At 41.9% G+C, this 18,892-nt stretch overlaps 1 protein-coding gene and 1 long non-coding RNA gene across 2 annotated transcripts in view; both read left to right on the top strand.

The window, feature by feature from the left end:
- Positions 1-18,892, top strand: part of LOC142500086 (uncharacterized) — a 297,348-nt gene that overhangs the window by 236,459 nt on the left and 41,997 nt on the right. The window lies entirely within an intron of this gene.
- MTMR7 (myotubularin related protein 7) overlaps positions 1-18,892 on the top strand; it is a 78,720-nt gene that overhangs the window by 17,831 nt on the left and 41,997 nt on the right. Inside the window, exons 4-7 of the mRNA XM_075610039.1 lie at positions 1,174-1,331; positions 5,564-5,692; positions 6,220-6,354; positions 14,101-14,233. Of these exons, the coding sequence (XP_075466154.1) occupies positions 1,174-1,331; positions 5,564-5,692; positions 6,220-6,354; positions 14,101-14,233 (555 nt within the window). The remainder of the gene's footprint in view (positions 1-1,173; positions 1,332-5,563; positions 5,693-6,219; positions 6,355-14,100; positions 14,234-18,892) is intronic.

Genomic DNA, 18,892 nt, shown 5'->3' with positions numbered 1-18,892 from the left:
CGCTTCATGTTTCTGTGAGTAAGGAAACACGAGGTGTGAAGCCTCTTTAAGCTGAAATACTAATTGTGCTAAACCATTGATACCACCAGATCTGAAAGCTGATTGGCTGGTGTCCGGGCATTATTCCATTAATGCCCGGAAATGTTGGTACCTCGCCAAGTCATACATTCTAGCCAGCTTTCAGAGTACGCTTCCTACAGACAGATTTGTGAGTTTAGCAGTTCTTGTGGGAGGGCTTAATGTGTCTTACACCTTTTTTTTTTTTTTTTTTTTTTTTTTTCTTTGTGAAGGTGTCACATTCAGATTTCAAAGACTATTGAAACTCTGAATGCAAATGCTTAAAAAAAAAAAGCCACTCCTAACCCATAACACGATAGACATTTTAAGGCCTTTTTGGAACATATGGCACTGTTGTGAGGTACAGTGCTAATTTTTAGAGGCATCATTTATGTTTTTCGTTGGGGGGCCAACTTTCAGCTTTTGGATTTTTAAAGATTAAAATGTAGGAATCACTATTTTTTTAATTGGTAGTTAATGTGATTTGTCTAGTGGAAATTACTGTAGATTTACAAGAGTAACACTACTGACTTTTTTTTAAAATCTACCCTTCAATATCCAGAAGAATTTTAGTCCACTGCCTCAGACCAAAAAATATATTCATTTAAAGTCAGACTAGCGGGTCAAATGTGACCCACGATGGGCCTTGGTGTGGCCCTTCGACACTCTGATGCCTAAGCCACTAGTATGAAATTAGCAGGAGCTAGGTTTATTTTTCACACTAAAACCCTTGTACTGTTAGTTAAGGCCATGTAAATATATATGGTACAGATGTTACATGCTTGTAAAATGTTGGCTTTCTAATTTTCATGTCGTTTAATGTATCTAATATGACATAACAAGCTTGTGGCCCTTCTAAGCCTAAAATGTTTCCTAATGTGGCCCCTTTTTGAAGAACCCTGGTACGGCTAGTAATCAACGTGGAAGGGTTGAGCCCATATTTCAGAGGGATATTAATAGAGGATACTCCATAATTTAGAATCTGATTTCAACTTGGTTTGAAACACGGGGCCGTGGTAGCACTGGTTCCCCCTGCTCTCCCTAAATGGTAACCCTGCTAATTTTTTGTTCTGTTTGATAAACGTACAATTTGTTTTCTGGTTTATTTTTCTTTAGTGAAGTATGAAGATCTCTACTGCTTTTCTTTCAACCCAAAGTTGGACAAAGCAGAGCGTGAGGATGGCTGGAAGCTGGTAAACCTGAATAAAGAGTATCACAGAATGGGTCTTCCAAAGAGCCTGTGGCAGATCACTGATGTCAATCGTGACTACCGGGTAAGTGATAAGAATGGTTCGCCATGTTTAGTATTTGAGCTCTGTCACGGTAACTTATGACAAGATATGATATACACCAAATAACTGGGTTGAACTGAACGAGGCTTAGATATAATAAAGTATATTTATTCCTTAGATAGATGTACTATCTTGCTGTGTTCACCTAACAGACAAGAAGGTAACACTTACTTAGGGGTTGGAATGAAGAAGTATCAGATAGCAATTCTCCAGCAATCAGGTATCAATGAAGATGTAATCAGAAGACAAAGACTGTAGGGTTGACAACAGTTTATATATCTTTGTAACCCTATTCTTACCATTGAGTACAGGCTATTGGAGAACAATTACCTGTACCTAATCTCTAACGTGGGAACACAGTTTAACCCATGCCCCCCAGCTAGTTGGCCCATGCGTACTTGGACTCCGAGGGTCTCATTTCTGTAGCCCCACACCTAAATCAGGGGCGCCGGGCAGTCTACCAGATGGGGTATCTGGCAGGATACTCTTTGTTTGTAAGTGTGAGTTATAACACCCACAAACCACTCCAGCTTCACGCTACTCCGCCCTCATGTAAACAGTTAGAGTGGCTGAGTCTTTGATCAGGGGCCTGCTTCCTAGACATTAGGTCGCTCTCCTGACAATTTGCATTCCTTAGTATGTAGGAATCTTCATGGGCATTTGTCCCCGCTTTGAAATACAGTATGATGGTTAATACACAAACATATTAAAATAACCGGTTCTGTTAGGTCCAGTGGGTCCAAACTACCCAGGCCTTAATGCTGGAAGTGGGACACTATAGTGTCCAAGTTTCAGCCCGCAGCGACCTTCAGAACCGGAGATATGCAAATACCACATAAACCGTTTCTTAGTTTATCACAAAATTCTTTGCTGTAAAATAAATCTCAGTTTTTCACTCATTCCCCATTGAAAACAACGGGCTCCGCCGCTATAGGCTTTCAATGGTGAAACTCCGCCATTGGCGGCTATGGGAGTCTATGGGAAAAACTCACGAACCTTTATGGTGGTCCATACTCAGTCGGGTTGGTCGGAGAGGGTCGGGAATGGATCTGCGGTCGTGCCGGAACAGTGACTGCAGGCACTCCAAATCCCGGCCCTCTGAACCCTCCAGAACCGGAGATATGGGCTTATGGTTTTCAGGGTTTCGGACTTAGCCGTTTTCTCGTGCTGCTTCTTCCACCGCCATTGAAACCTATGGCGCGACACGCTCAGCCAGCACGACCCTTTCTGGGGGTCCTGGATTCTGGGACCCGGTGGTGGTCAAGTGAGGGGAGGCCTAGGGGCTAGGGGCAAAAAGAATTTTATTCCTGGGTGCCCTAGAACCTAAGATTCCCACGCCACTTGTCTTTGAACTTGAACTAACAGTGATCAAAGCTCTTTTCAGGACATTGTTTCCTCTTTGCGGTTTTGCGGTTTGGACGGCTGCCAACTCGTTCCTAGAGAGCGTCGTCTAGGAATCTCCATTTACGTCAATGGGCCCATTGACTTACAATGCGAAACCGCCGCTCCTCCTCTCGGACGCCACCTGCTGGTCTTTGAAGGAAACAGGTCCAAAACCGCTCTCTCCGCCATTGAAATGAATGGAGCCTCAATGGCGGCCTATGGGACTCTGCAAAATGGTGCCTGAAAAGGCGGGAACATTAAACTAAGGGCTATAATCACTATTCAACTATTAATCCTTGCCCTCCCGGATGGATCACAGTGTGTGTGTGTGTGTGTGTGTGTGTGGTGCAGACACTGGTATGATGATGGTACATTATAACAGGGGAACATTCATTTTCATGTTATAGCAAGATAAACCACAGTTCTGGACTGCAGTCCAGTTAACCCCTTGCCTCCCTGGTGAGGTCAGGGGGTGGCCATATGGGGTGCAACCCCTTTAATACCGGGCCAATCCCCCTCTGCCTCTACAAGCTCACATAAATAACTAAAGACAGAAGGCAGTAAAGCCCTAACATATATTAAACATGCCGTTTGTGCTACACATATAAACTTACAGTATGTCCCAAGCCACATGCCCCATTTAATTGCATAGTCTACAGGTGAAATGGGTGTAGGGTATTGTTTTGGAAATTATAACATGGAAGAGGATAGCAGGACCTGATGTGAAATGCTTCTAGTGATGCCATAATTGGAGCCTATTTTTTAATTTTTTTTGTTCAACTATTAACTGTAATAATGCAATAGACCTGTAAGTACAAATGTATTGATGCAAAAGTAAGGTAATTGTACATTTTGATTTGTAACATTTTGCTAATAAAACCCAATGCATGTACATAATTAAATCTAGGCATTTTAAGATGGGGCCTTTTTGAATGGTTCTAGCCCCAACACTGCTACGGAAAATAGTGTGCCAAACGTGTATCTCGCCTCTATTTTCCATAGTCCTAAGAGATGTGCACAATGTCACCAAAAATAGAACAAACAAAGAAAATATAGTGCAGTATGTCTGGAATATTAGAAATAGAAATTCTTGAATTCCTATGATGCAACACTCGCATTGCCTCAGTAGGTTAAAGGCTGTAATGAACCCAATATGTTTCAGAGGATTCTCCGCTCCTACTCTACCCCTCTGGACTAGGGTATAATCGACTGCATAAGGCTGGTGTAGGGATCGGAGCCTCAACTCTCCTAGAGAAACAAAAGAAAAGCCAAATAGTTCTGATTTTACTTTTATATATACAAAAAACCGCACAATTCTTATGGTCTTGATTGTTTCTCTGGGAGAGTTCAGGATCCGATCCCGGATTATACGATAGTCCCGGAGGCGAAGAGAAAGAGATACACGGAGAATCCTCTCAAACAACATATTGGGTTCATTAGGCCTTTAACCTGTTGGGGCAATGTGAGTGTGGCATCATAGGATTTCAAGAATTTTTATTTTTAATAGTCCAGATATATTGCACTATATATTTGTGTTTTTAAAAAAAAAAAAAGTCTTTATTATTTTTGGTGCGATTCTGCGCTCCCCACAGCACGAGGAAATCTACTACAAGGATCATTCACCTGGGTTTTTGAGTAGCGAATCTGTTTTATTTCTTACAATGCTTTTATTTTTTAATTAAGCACTTTTATATATTGAAATCATTTCTATTCTATATTAAATTGTTCTGTATAATGTGAATCTCATGTTGCACTTGTAAATAGTGCTGTGGTTTTTTTTTTTTTTTTTGCTAAGGAACCATAGAATTTATATAAAGGGAAATTCTGGGGAACCCCAACCTTCTCTCCTCCCCTCTTACACACCCTGTCTTTCTCCTCCTCCTTACACTCCCCTTCCATCTCTCTACCTCCCCCCCCTTTATCTCTCCTCCTCACACTCTTTCACCCCCCCCTCTCTCCGTCTTTCTCCTTGCATTCTGCCTCTCCCTCTCTCTCCACCTATGGTGTGCTGCTCTGGTCTGCAGCTCTCTCCTTCGGTCAGACCTTACTTCCAATGCCGACCAGAGGGAGGTGATTGGAAGTGAATGTCGAAGAGCCACTGCTGGGGTGCCGCTGAGCCACAGGACTTGGGACAGTTGTCCTAGTTCTCCCTTTCCCCCACACCCTGTAGGCCTCGGAACCCATAAGGGGTGCCGGTTTCACAGAACCCTGGTTGAAGATCATGGAGTTAAGTGCTTATACCTGTATGTGATATAAAGAGCCGCCCGGTGGTTGATTGTTTTTATTTTGTTCATAAGAGGGGTAACTGAGACAATGGACCTTCTATAAACTATGATAGCGCCAATTTGACTTCAATAGGGCTTTCTGTGCGATGGCGCAGAACCGCGATAACCTGGCTTAAAATAGAAGGGCTCAGCCAAGTAATTCAATATTGGGGTGTACATAAAGGCAGCCTTGCAAATAATCCAGTAAGGGTTCAATATTGGGGAAAGAACCGGAAATATTTCCTGTCACTATGTTGGCAACAAGGTTTTCACCTCATTTTGTTCAGTTTAATGTGCCGTCTTGCCATTTATAAAAAATACAGTTTGTGCGTTTTTTTACATTTAAAAAAAAAAACAAAAAAAAAAAACCTAGATATGAACAAAATTGACTGCTCAACAAATACTCACTGCAATTTCTTAAATTAAGTTTTGAGTGTTCGATTTGAGTGCCAATTTTTTCTTTCTAGGAAAATTGCTGATTATATGCGAGGACGAGGTACATTTCTTGGTAAGATGTTTTATATGTAGATGTAATTTTTCTACATACAATAATCTCTTCTCTTCCAGGTATGTGACTCATACCCAACAGAACTCTATGTACCAAAATCTGCCACTGCGCCAATAATCGTTGGGAGCTCAAAATTTCGTAGCAGAGGACGTTTTCCTACTCTCTCCTATTATTGCCAAGATAACAATGTAAGTGTATGCAGACTTTGATTATAGTGTTTGAAACAAATCCAGGTAAATTGTTGGTTTAGGATGCAATGCCTAGATTTATTCTCTTCCCCCCCCCCCCTTTTTTTGTTTTTTTTGGTCATGGATTTATAGAGCAATGCTGTGAAAGTGAAGTGATTTTCTAAATGTACAGTACACGTGTAAAACAGCATTCATTAAAGGGACAGACAGCACATACAGGGAACCCAGGAGGTCTTCTGCATGTCACCAAAACCTGCTTCATTCACCCCATGGTCAGTCACATGTCATACTGCATCCTTTCTAAATTATTTGTAATCCATCTCTACGTTCGCAGTGTTAATGTTTATTAGCCACGTTACACTTTTTATAGACGGCGGGGATCAATGCTTCACTGATTTCCATTGACTTCCTTTGGACAACTGAATATTACAATTCCTATTACTGCACAAATATTTGCATTTGTTGTGCTTGCTGCCTTCTGGTTTCCACTTGTGTGTTTTTTTTGTTGCTTTTTGTCCCCCCTGCAGGCCTCAATTTGTCGTAGTAGTCAGCCCTTGTCTGGCTTCAGCGCTCGATGCCTTGAGGATGAACAGATTCTACAGGCCATAAGGAAAGCAAACCCTGGAAGTGATTTCCTTTATGTTGTTGATACCCGACCCAAAGTAAGTAGCAACTGGAGACAAAAACATGTTTTAACGTGACATTTATGGTAGTGATGGCATTTCAAGTGAGTAAATTACTAATTATTGCCAAACCTATTTCCCCCCCTATGGCATTGCAATGTTGCTAGCACTATGCCTAGTTTTTGAGGTGTCAGTGGTTCCTGCCCTGTATAACTTGCAATCACATTTTGGTAAACTAGATTATCCGGGGAAGTGTCACATCAAACATACTGAGCATATTTTTCAGTCAGTTTTCTGCCACAAGGCACCATCCAGTGCTAGAAGACCTCTTTCAGCCCATTAAAGGTAATTAGCTGCAAGGAGTCCTCCAGTGCTGAAAAGGTGCCTTGTGGCAGATGACTGCTTAGAAAACCTGGGCCTATATATGTATAGGTCTGGGTTGTGTGCCAATGCCTTTTTTTTACATTTTCCCCCCTTTAATATGTGCATCAATACAAATCACACGAAGTAATTAGCCGAGTTGCCGATCGATCAGTGAAAATTCGGCTCGGAGATTCACTAAATGGCCGTCAGTGCAGCAGAAGAGGACCAGAGATGGCAACTTCTGTGGGGAAGATCATGTGACCAGGCTGTCACTTGATACAATTGGTTCACTACTAGAGAGAGGGCAGGGCTCAAAAAGGGGTGTGCCAGTGCCTGTTTCAGAAGAGTAATGGGATGTGACTTTGTAAATGGTTGCTATAGAAACAAAAAATGCTTGTTACATAATACATTAATTTTAATTTCAGAGTTGTTTAAAAAAATAAAATGTAAACAATGCTCCAAGTATTTTCTCACAGTACAGAACTGATTTATAATAAAAATAAACCCCATGTAGGATTTTGCTAGGTCTGCAGATTTAAAATAGTGATCAAAAACCGATATAGAGAACTGCAATGCCAAATGTGGGATGGGGCACTCCTCTTGCCAATCAATTATAAACATTAGTGATAAATATTGAACATATAAAAGAAATGACAAAATAATTGACCTTTTTAAAGGAACCGTTTTTACTTTGTTCTTGAACAAAATTTTCTTCAAACTTTAGAGGAGCGCAAAGATTCTTGACCAGAAAGAAAAATGAACACACACGTGTGTGTGTATCTATCTATATATAAAGGTGTAGCCTCAGCATAACCAAATCAGTGGCAATAGTATTCCTCAGAAAACTCTGAGTAGGGTTGCCAGGTGGCTTGTCCAAAAATACTGGATATAATGGTAAGAGTCGAGACACCCCCCCCCCCCAATACACATAAAAATATACCCACCCCCAACTACATATAAAAAAATACCCCAACCCCCCAAACACATATAAAAAAAAATACACACACATACGGTGTGGGGGTGGGTCGGTCCTTGCTGCAATTTGCAGGAAGATATTTGTTGAGCTGGGCATGATTTGAAACTGATGAAAGAAAAAATAGGGGATGGTACAGTACCGACACACTTTATTGCAGTGTGGTCGGTACCGCAAGCCGGGAGATTTCCCGGCTTGCTAGTGGCTGCCCCTCGGCGTGCCGCGCACGCGTCTTCGGGAGCCTGCGCCCCCTGCACGCGCGTCCAGGGCTCCCCGAGGGAGCCCTGGTGTCCCGCGATCGCGGGACGGCGGCAGGGGATTCCGGGGGACCCGGCGGACCCGGCAGCGGTAGGGAGAGCGCCCCGATCGGAGGGCGCTCTTCCGCTGCTTCGGCGCGCGCCCGTCACCCTCCGGCGCGCGCCAGGCTACTGCTGCGGCCAAGAACGGGCAAATGCTCGAATAAACTTGGCCGCAGCAGTAGAAATATGGATAAACACACTAAAGTTGTTCAATAATATCCATGGCTGTAAAAAAACAACCCAAAAAAAGCTATAGTACAGTGCTGGATTAATAAAGCTCCTGTAGATATTACTATGATAAAGGAAATGAAAATATCACCTGTGAGCACATTCACATTTCTCAAACAGGTCTGCAACCCGGCCTTTCCCCATTATCTCTTGGTATACAATACTTACACTGCAGGGATTCTGGGTAATGACATGCAAATGATCACACACAAACTTTTTTTTTTTTTTTTTGCTTCTTGTCCATTTCAACATGGACCCCTATAAATGTATTACACAGCTTTCACAGCACAGCCTGGGTTAAAGAAGTGCATAGCCAGTGCAACCTACTGAAATGGTGAAGCAAACCCACTTTGCTCATTTGCATGTCATTTCCCAGAATCCCTGGCTGCCCTGGAAATGTATGCCAAGAGAGCATGGGAAAAGGCAGGGTCGCAGACCTGTCTGAGACATGTGAACTGCGGATGGACATAAAACAATTAATTATTCCATTTAAATATACAGACTGGTTTTCAGAAAGACACGAGAGGGGAAATATCAACACAAATGTAAAGTTTAGGAACAGATGCTGGAGATCTTGCGGATATTCTTTGGTAATGGACAAAAGATGGAACTGTCCGCTTTGTTTTATGTATATAAAAGTTCTTAATAGTTTCTATGATTATGACAAGTGCTGCCTTCATACATGGTCAACATTTCAATTCTAGGCAAGCATACACACTGTAGGTTCTTTTAAAGAAATAGTGATTTATTACTAAATAAATCATGTTATTTCTTTAAAAGGCTCTGTGCAGGCTGTTTATAAATTTATTTCTCTCCTCTCCTAATTCTAATTTAATTTTTTTTAAATATAAACATGGGTGGGGAGGAGTTTTCATTCCTACAAGGCTGAGCTATGCCTCTAATAATTGGTTGGCCCCATGGGTTGTACTGTACCTGGGACGACAGGCGAACACTAGCTTGACCCTGGATTTTTCCATGTCTTATAATAACATGCCACCTCCCTTGAATTTTGTGACATGCAGCCACGTGGATATGTTCTTGCCTGGGAGATTTACGGTCAGCACGTACGTGTGAGAGAGAATGAGTGCGTGTACAGTGGAAGGTATGTTTTCCAGAATGATTATCTGGCTCGGTTTCCAGGGAAATGTTACTTGTGAGGGTAAACATGACTGGTATCTATATGAAATTAGACCCTTAAGACCAGGTGTAGCTAAATCTTTTCCGGATACTGTAGTTGGGTGGCATCTGACACAAGAGCTGGACTGGTCACTGGAGCACTGGGTATTGGACCTGAATTTTGTACCCTTTCAGTACCGGATTATTCTAAAATGTGAATCTACAAGTGGGAAACAAGTCACCTGGGCACTGTAGGGGCAGTGAGGCAGATTTTACAAAATGTCATTAAATAGTGATTTTTGTAAAATGTATACAGTGTGTTTGATGACATTTAAGCCGAGCTCAGTATCTGCCAACTATCTAGTAGAGGAAATGCTACTTCACAGCTTGTGTATCTTGGCTTTGTAGTACACCCTTTTATTTCTTTTTTTATTTCTACTCTGAAAGAAACCTTTTCATAATAAAGCAAAATAGACCCAGGTAAATCCAGTGCCGTTTAATGTGGCCACATTTTGACCTCTCTCAGTAAGGACTCCTCCCTTGCTAACCATTACATCGAGCCTCTGCAATGTCTGCTGGGAGGTGGGGGAAAGGAGTTGGACATTTGAATAGAACATTGCATGGAAAAAATATGTAGACGTTTCTATTATATTAAACACGCCTTTTATTCTACATTTTGCTCAAAAACCATGATGAGTAGTGAGTGTATTGTAGCCAGTAACTTACCTTCCAAGCAAAATTAAACCAGTGTGCACTTCCTGCTTTTATCATCTTATATTATGAGAATCACGTTTATATACTGTACAGTCTTCCTATTGTCATCAATTCAATATTTCTATTGTATCTAGAACTATAACTGTGTCCTTGGCAATGTTATTCTTTGGTAACCCAGAAACGTTATGTAATTTCTCTAAACTGAATCAAAAGGAGTAAGGACTGTTCGATCTACAATTTGGCAATTGGTTTGAATCTCTGTAGACCTGGCTTAATATGCTTGCTTTTAAAGAGGCAATTCAAGGGGCCCTTAAAATGTTATTTTGATATATGCAGCCTTTGATTTACCTCTTTTTATTGAAACCGTATGACCTAAGCTGCTAATCGATCCGCAAAGATCCTGCTACCCTGGGTTCACGTAATGGGCACATTTCAGTTTCAATCAATCTGCCAGTGTAGCTCAGCAGCTACAATGTATCCTAATATTACTAAGGTGATCTATTGTTAGTTTACAACTCAACTGCTGGGAACATTTACAACAAATTATCACAAACCGGAAAGTGTTAAAACATCTTGCAGTGCTGGGAAGCTGGGCTAAACCTGTTCTAGAAATCAAAGGATGCATAGTATATTAACAAATTAAAAATGCAATTAAGTTGAATTTTAAAAAAAATGTAGCAAGTAATAATTTAATACTACAGAACTGTTAAAAAAAATGTAGGCTATTGCTTGGATTGCTACATTAAGTGTAGAGCCACAAAACCATGTGGTGTTTGTTTTTTTTGTGTGTGGTATGTAGGTCTTTATATAGCGCCATTAATGTACATAGTGCTTCACAGCAGTAATATACGTGACATTCATATAAATAACACATAAAGGAGAGAAGTGCTTCAGATATAAAAGTAACATTTAGGAAAAGGAGTCCCTGCTCCGAAGCGCTTGCAATCTCATTTTGTTGGTAGGAAAAACGTAGAGAGACAGTAGGAGGGCGTTCTGGTAAGTGCATCTGGAAGGGGCCAAGGTATGAGGTATTAATTATCAGCCATCGAGCTACTCATATGCTTCCTTAAGCAGGTGAGTTTTGAGGTAGGCCTTTATGGTGGATAGAGAGGGTTCTAGTAGGATATTGAGGGGAGGGAATTCCAGAGGTGCGGGGCAGTCGGTGAGTAAGGTTTAAGGCTGGAGAGGGCTTTAGATACAAAAGGGGTAGAGAGAAGACATCCTTGAGCAGAACGCAAGAGTCGGGATGGTGCATAGCGAGAAATTAGGGCTGAGATGTAAGGAGGAGGTGTAAATCTTTAAAAGTGAGGAGGATTGAGTGTGTGATAATGGGATTTGATGGGAAACCAGGAGAGGGATTTCAGCAGGGGAGACGCCGAGACATATTTTACAAGCGTAAAGTGATTCTGGCAGCATTTAGGATAGATTATAGGGGAGACAGGTGAGAGGCAGGAAGGCCGAACAGCAGGAGGTTATAGTAGTCGAGATGTGAGAGAATGAGGGTCTGTGTCAGAGTTTTTGCAGTCAAGGCATAGCTTGGTAATATTGTGGAGGAAAAACAACAGTTTTTTGCTATCTTTTGAATGTCAGAACAGAATGTGAGAGGAGTTGTGTGACCCCCTAAGCAGCGTGCTTGGGCTACGGGGTGAATGATAGCACTTCCAACAGTAATGTGGAAGAAGGTTGTAGGGCCAGGTTTGGAAGGAAGTATGAGGCGCTTTGTTTTTGCCACGTTAAGTTTAAGTCGGCGGAGGGCAACTCAGGATGATATAGCAGAGAGACATTCAGAAACTTTAGTCTCTACAGCAGGTGTAAGGTCAGGGGTAGAAAAGTAAATGTTTCATCGGTGTAGAGGTGATATTTGAACCCAAGAGATGTGATTAGGTCACCTAGAGAGAGGGTGTAAAGAGAAGAGGTCACAGGACAGAGCCCTGGGGTAATCCCACAGAGCGATAGATGGAGTAGGTTTTTGCAAAAGAGACACTGAAAGAACGATGTAAGAGGAGATCCAGGATAGAGCTTTGTTACGAATACCAAGAGTATGGATAAGGAGAAGAGGGTGGCCCATGGTGTCAAATGCTGCAGAGAGGTCGAGTAATGAGCAGAGTGTAATGACCTCTGTCTTTGGCAGCATGGAGGTTATTAGTTATTTTACTGAGGGCTGTTTCAGTGAAGTGTGAGCAGTGCGGAAGCCAGATTGTAGTGTCTAGGAGAGAATAGGTGTTGAGAAAAAGAAGCAAGCGAGAGACTACAAGACGTTCAAGGAGTTTAAAGGGAAAAGGCAGGAGGGCGAGAGGTCGATCGTTAGAAAGACAGGTAGGGTTAAGCTTGCTGTTTGAGTAATGGTATGACTGTTGCATGTTTGAAGGAGGATGGAAAGGTTCCAGAGTAGAGGGAGAAGTTTAAAAATGTGTGTGAGCATAGGGATTATAGTAGGAGCAAGAGGTTTTAGGAGATGGGAGGGAATGGGGTCAAGAGGGCACATGGTAGAGGGAGAAGAGGAGATCAGCACCAACACATCCTCATCCGTGACAGCGGATAAAGAGTCAAGGAATGCAGGAGGAGAGTTAGGAATATGTGTAGGATCGGAGGAGGATATAGAGGGGATGGCCTGACGTATGGATTTCACCTCTTCCTTGAAATAGTCGGCAAAGTCCTGAGGGGAGATGGAGAAAGAACAGGCAGCAGAGGGTGGTCTGAGTAGGGAGTCAAAGACAGAGTCGGCATGGATTAGACTTGTGCGTGTTGATTAGTGAAGAAATTTAGGTTTGTTTAGCCTGAGAGAGGGCAGAGTTGAAACGGGATAGCATACATTTTTATTGACGGAAGTCAGCGAGTGTGTGAGATTTTCCTCCAGAGGCGTTCAGAGGAACGAATGCAGGAACTCGGCATGCACGTGTGGGAATTTAGCCAGGGTCTGGGGTTCAAAGGGCGAGAACGGCAGAGAAAGCGGTCTTGTAGAACAAGAGAGTAGGACAGAGCAGAGGTGTAGTTCCTGACCAGGTTGTCAGAGTCTGGAGTAGAGCTGAGGGAGGAGCGTAAAGTGGAATTAAAAGCTGGTAGGTTAATAGTGCACATGTCTCTGCAGACCCGAAGGGGAGAAGTGAGAGAGAGAAGACGAGGTGATGGTCAGAAAGGAAAAGAGGAAATGGAGAAATCTGAGAGGGAAGTTTTTTTTTAGTGAAAACCAGGTCTAGGTAGTGGCCCTCCTTGTGGGTGCTGGCTGCTGTCCACTGTTGAAGGTCAAAAGAAGAGATTAGAGATAGAAAATGGGAAGCCCAAGGGGAGAGAGTCATCAATATGGCAGTAATGGGAGATTGTGAATTGCTAGTTTAATCACAGAACAGAGATTTAAACTGTGCCACAGTTATATGAATGCTCCCCTGTAAATGCATCAAATTGATATATATTTATTTGGTTTCTTTGTAGTTCAGGTGTTGGGCCGAGTCCATAGAAGGACAGGCCGTGCTGAGGCGTGCGGACGCTCAGCGCTGAGCCCCTGCATCCTCAATGAGGATGCCTTGAGAGGGGGCTCACGCGAGCGTCCGCAGGCGTGCTGACGAGTTGGAGTTTTCAGCCGAGCGCCAAGCGGTTTTTCAGAGCGCTGTCGGCTGAAAACCTCCAATCACAGCACGGCAGTGTCAACGGCGCCGTGACGTCGACGTCAGTGTGTCGCGGGCGATTGGCCCAGCGACGTCACTGCCCCGCCTCCAACCACCTCCCCCCGGCTCCGATCGTGCCCGCTGGCTCGCCTGTATGGGCATGAAATCGCAGAGATTTCAGCAGGCGAGCCTCAGCGTCAGCGCGGCTCAGAACTCCTCACCCCTCTGTGGCCCGGGCCTTAGTGTTTGTTTCATGTATGAGTTTCTTTCTCTTGTGTAGCTTTGCTAGATGTGAAAGGCTGCCACTCCATGGACATAACTGGCAATGCAAGCGATTGTTTTCTTGTCCATATTTTGTGTAGCACATGTATACTGTGTAAATGAATAGCTTGGCCCTTATGTGCCAATTTTATTTTGACAACATGTATGTGAACTATGGTTTTGGATATTTATTAACTAGTTGTCAACTGCGTTTGATGTCTGGTTTCAGCTCAATGCCATGGCAAACCGAGCAGCAGGGAAAGGCTATGAGAATGAGGACAACTACTCCAATATCAAGTTTCAGTTCATTGGCATTGAGAACATCCACGTGATGAGGAGCAGCCTACAAAAGATGCTAGAAGGTAGTGTATGGTGTTAACTAAAACAGATATCAGGTGTTTTGCTACCTTTTTAATAATCAAAGGGAACCTTTTTTTTATGTTGGAACAAGCTACAGTATATGTTTTGTGAGAATATTTGTGTCCACTGTCACCTCCAGATTTAACCCTGCCCTTCATCATATCTAGTGAGAAACCTGGGAGATTTAAAAATAAATAAATTAATTAATTAAGTGTAATCGCAGTCTAAAATCACATTTATTATACCATTCTTATGGAGGGCATAGAGATTTTGGTGCACCAGTATATTTGTCTTCTGATTTAGTTTAGAACCAAGTTGGCACAGGGTCATTTTAATGTTTCCAATGCATTTTTCTTGGAGTGCTTTAAAAAAAATGCCCCCCTAAATAAATGTACTAGTATTTTACATTCATATTGCAACTCCCTTTGTAGACCGACTTTTCCATCCCTTTAGTGCCTTCAGTGCTTCTCTTAGGAATGCATTGCTTGTCTCTCTCTCTAAATAGAAAATACATTTTCCCGCAGCTGGATTTATATTGCTGTTCATAGGAAGATCTCTGATTAACTTCACATAACGTGATATTAAAAGAAAGATGAACATGCAAGTCCCCGGAACTAAATTTAGACTGTCATTAACCTCCTTGGATTGTGAGATAAATAGGTCACCGTAGTTCACTTTCATTTTTGGCTTGAAGGTCAAGTCCCCAACACAGATTAAAACATGAATGAAGCGGCTAAATGTTTCTTCTGGCTGTAAAATGGATATATGTTTGTTATGCTGATTTTGTGTACTAATCCATAATGGATTTCCATCTACAGTATGAACATAAACGCCGAGGCTTTCTAAGAACCACTTCTCTATCATGGGCACTTATTCAGTATTCTGTGAAACTGTTTCTCCTGGTAAAAGAATTCTAGCTCCTTTTTAATGTGGCTAAAAACGAGGAGACTATATTAATACCATAGAAATCAATAATTGATGTATTAAATATTTATGCATGGGAGAAGAATCTCTAAATATCATCACATAGCGATTTATTAAACAATTCCATGATTCCTGTAAAGGTCCCCATGACCGTTCCCCGTTGACAAGCAGATCAGCGAGGTCAATGTTAAGCCCTTACTACTGTATGTAATGTCCTGCTAATTCAAATACTTTTTCATCCCGAGGTGGACAAACTTCATGGGAATAATAACTTTCAAATGATGGGGTCCCCTCTGGTGAAGGAGCAATGCATGATTCTGGCTGACAACTCTTGTCTAAATGTAAATGAAGGGGACCAGTTTAACAGTGTGGATTTGTATAAACGCATATGCATATATGCACACTTATCTATATCTCCATCATTCCTCAAGAACAATCATAATAGAAAATGTACATGAAGTGGGCCCAGTGGTATCCAGAATGGAATCCACTATTTCCTTTTCCCTATGGCAGTGGGCACCATAGGGTTATGTCCATGCTTAGCTTGAGTAGGACAGGAAATTGAATTCTGCAGGTAGTACCATAAAAGTTCCCTCCTACTACTTAAAACTAGTCTTTTTCCTGTCCTGCAGCAAAGAGTAGTGTTGTTTTTGTTGTTGTTTTTTTTGGGTCACCATAGTTCCCCTGTGATACAACCAGAAGAGGGAACTTCTAAAGTGGCAATGGAGGCTCTGCATGAGAAAAATAAATTTGCTAAGAAAGCCAAGTTGTGTGCAGCATGTGATAAACCTGCATTAGAAGCTAAGAAACTCTGTGAAGATTGTATCTGTCTTAAACCAGCAGCAGGGCATCAAAATGATTAGATGAATAGATGAGTAGTTTTCTGTCATGGATGAAAGATACAGTAACTCAGAGCATGGTCAGCAGTACAACAAGTGACTAAATCAACACGAGATCAATATCTCAGACTAGTTTGGATAATGTGAGGGAGTCCTCATCTGATCAGAGGTACAATATCCGCATTTCTCAGAAGCAGATAATGTGATTTCTTCAGAGCAAGAGATTGACAGAAGAATCAGAATTCAATCTAGAAATGGTGGAACTTCTAATTAAAACAATGAGGGTAACATTGGAGTTAAAGAATGAAGAAGATAAGTCAGAGAGCAGATACATTATTTAGGGGAACCCAAAGAAAGACTTAGTGTTTTCTGATGCATCAAGTGATTAACAATACTGTACAAGCAGAATGGGCTTGGCCGATAAACTAGTGATTCCCAAGAAATTCAACAATGTTTCCTTTTGGACAAAAAGGAAAGGAAAACCCCCCTCCCAGTTTATGACGCAGCCTCATTCGAGGACGTGATGGATAGAGATTATGGATAGCGTTCTGAAGAAATCTTATCTGGTGGCAGGTACAGTGTGCAAACCTGCGATATCAACCATGTCGGTATCGAGCTATGTGCATATGGATCTCTAATATAGAGGACGCATAAGAGAGAGGAGTCATGCAGGCTTCAATTCTATAAGCTTTATCAGAGATCAAGTGGGCAGCCGACAACATTGCTGAAGCTTCACTAGATGTGGTGAAAGTAGCAGCCAGATCAATAGCATATTTTGTAACCGCAAGAAGGGCTTTGTGGCTCGGGTAGTGGATGGCGGATTTGGTATCTAAGAACAGTTTGTCATCTACCTTTTTTGAAGGAGAATTCTTTTTTGGCGAAGTTGGATTCAATTATATCCAAAGCATCAAGAGGTAAAAGTACTTTTTTGCCTCAAAGAAGAGCAAAGAGATAGTATTCCTCATCTGTATTCAAAATGACCTCATCTGTATTCAAAATGACCTCATCTGTATTCAAAATGATCTCAGACACCTACTTGCACATTCCGGTAGCAAAGAAACATCAGATGTTCCTCAGATTCTCAGTAAATCCGGGACATTGCAAATACATGTCTATTTCATTTAGCCTAGCTACATCTCCAATAACCTTCACAAAGGTGTTGGCACCATTGATGGTGAAATTGAGAAAGATGGGCATAGAAATATACCCTTGGATGATCTACTGGTAAGATCGCTAAGGAAAGTGCATTTATTATAAGACTGAGGGGTACTAATTTTCTTCCTAGAATATCATGGCTGGATTGTAAACAAAAACAAGAGCCAACTGTGTTGGAATTAATAATTATAATTCCTGGGAATAGAATTTCATACGGCAGAGGGAGAAGTTGGTTTGCATCACTCAAGGGTCCGGAAAAGAGCACTCAGGACAGGGAGCTTCACTTCTGCAGCAGATTGTATGACACTCCTGGGAAGATTCACGTCAACATGAAGTGTGATAAATTGGCCAGAGCTTCATATGAGGCCTCTACAACAAAATGTACTGCAACAATGGATCGGAAATCCAAAGGCTATGATACAAGAAATATACCCACACACAGGATGTACAAAGATTGTGGGAGACTGCCCAGAATCTGGTTAAAATTGCCTTGGTTAAAAGTGGTTAAAAGTGCCTTGGTTAACAATAACCACAGACGCCAGTGGCACAGGTTGGGGAGCACAGATGAGATCTTGTGGTGCAAGGTAATTGGCAGAGCAAAAGATCAGCATTTACTGCTAAACCTCAAGGCAGTTCAGAAAGCGCTAGAAGCGTTCCAAGGACACGAGGCATGGAAATATACAAATATGTTTCGACAACCGCACTGTGGTAAAGTATATGCCAAACAAGGAGGAATAAAGTGTGGAAGACTGATTAAATTAATTAAAATCAGACAAGTGCACCCTAATAAGGCCACCTGTAATATCATTATTCTTTGTCATTGTTGAGCGGTAGGCTCCTCTAAGCTTGCATAGTGCTACTGATAGTACCATATTTGCCAAATATTGTTCCTCAAAGCCATAACATCAGCAAGCAGAGTGGTGGAGTTACAAGCTATATCTTGCAAAGAACCGTTCCTTATCATTCACCAGGATAATGCAGTCATGTGACCAGTTTACCATTTTTTTTGCCTAAAGTGGTATCTTAATTTCATATTAACCAAGAAATTGTAATTCCTTCATTCTGCCCCAAACCGGGGAATATGAAAGAGGAAGTATTACCCAATGTCAATATGGGGAGGTGTTTGAAAACCTATATGAACAGAATGAAAAGTATCAGACTTTCTGATAGGCTGTTTATTCTCTCAGAAGGACCCAGGACTGGGCAAGCAACGTTCAAGGCAACAATATCCAGATTGTGTGATGCATAAGGTAAGCCTATGAACACAAAGGAGAAAATCCACTTTTAAATGTAAAGGCTCATTCAACAAGGGCCATGGTCACATCATGGGCGTTTACAGCACAGGCTTCACCTGCACAGATCTGCAAGGCAACCGTATGGTCATTATTTAACACATTTATGAAATGCTATAGACTGGACATTGAGGCCTCAGTTGATGCAAGCTTTGTTCGCAAAGTACTTCAGTCTGTAGTAACAAAATAAATATGAGTTGACACTGACATTGGTGTCATTTATTATTGTCCTCCCTTACATTGCTTGGGTATGTCCTTTACAGTGCCCACCTCAATGCGGAACAGGAAAAGAGAAAATATATCCGACTTGCCGTCCTTTTCTTTTCCTGGAACCATATGGCTGTTGGCACATAAGGCGGGTAACTGTTTAATATATCAGTTGTATTTTTCAGCAATGGGAGATTCTAAAGACTACCCGCAGGGAGTAGGAGGGTCCTTTTTATGGTACCAC

The sequence above is a fragment of the Ascaphus truei genome, chromosome 1 (assembly GCF_040206685.1).
Source record: "Ascaphus truei isolate aAscTru1 chromosome 1, aAscTru1.hap1, whole genome shotgun sequence".
In the NCBI taxonomy this organism is placed as follows: Eukaryota; Metazoa; Chordata; class Amphibia; order Anura; family Ascaphidae; genus Ascaphus; species Ascaphus truei.
Note: the sequence above shows the minus strand (reverse complement) of the source record. Positions and strands in the feature narration are given on the sequence as shown.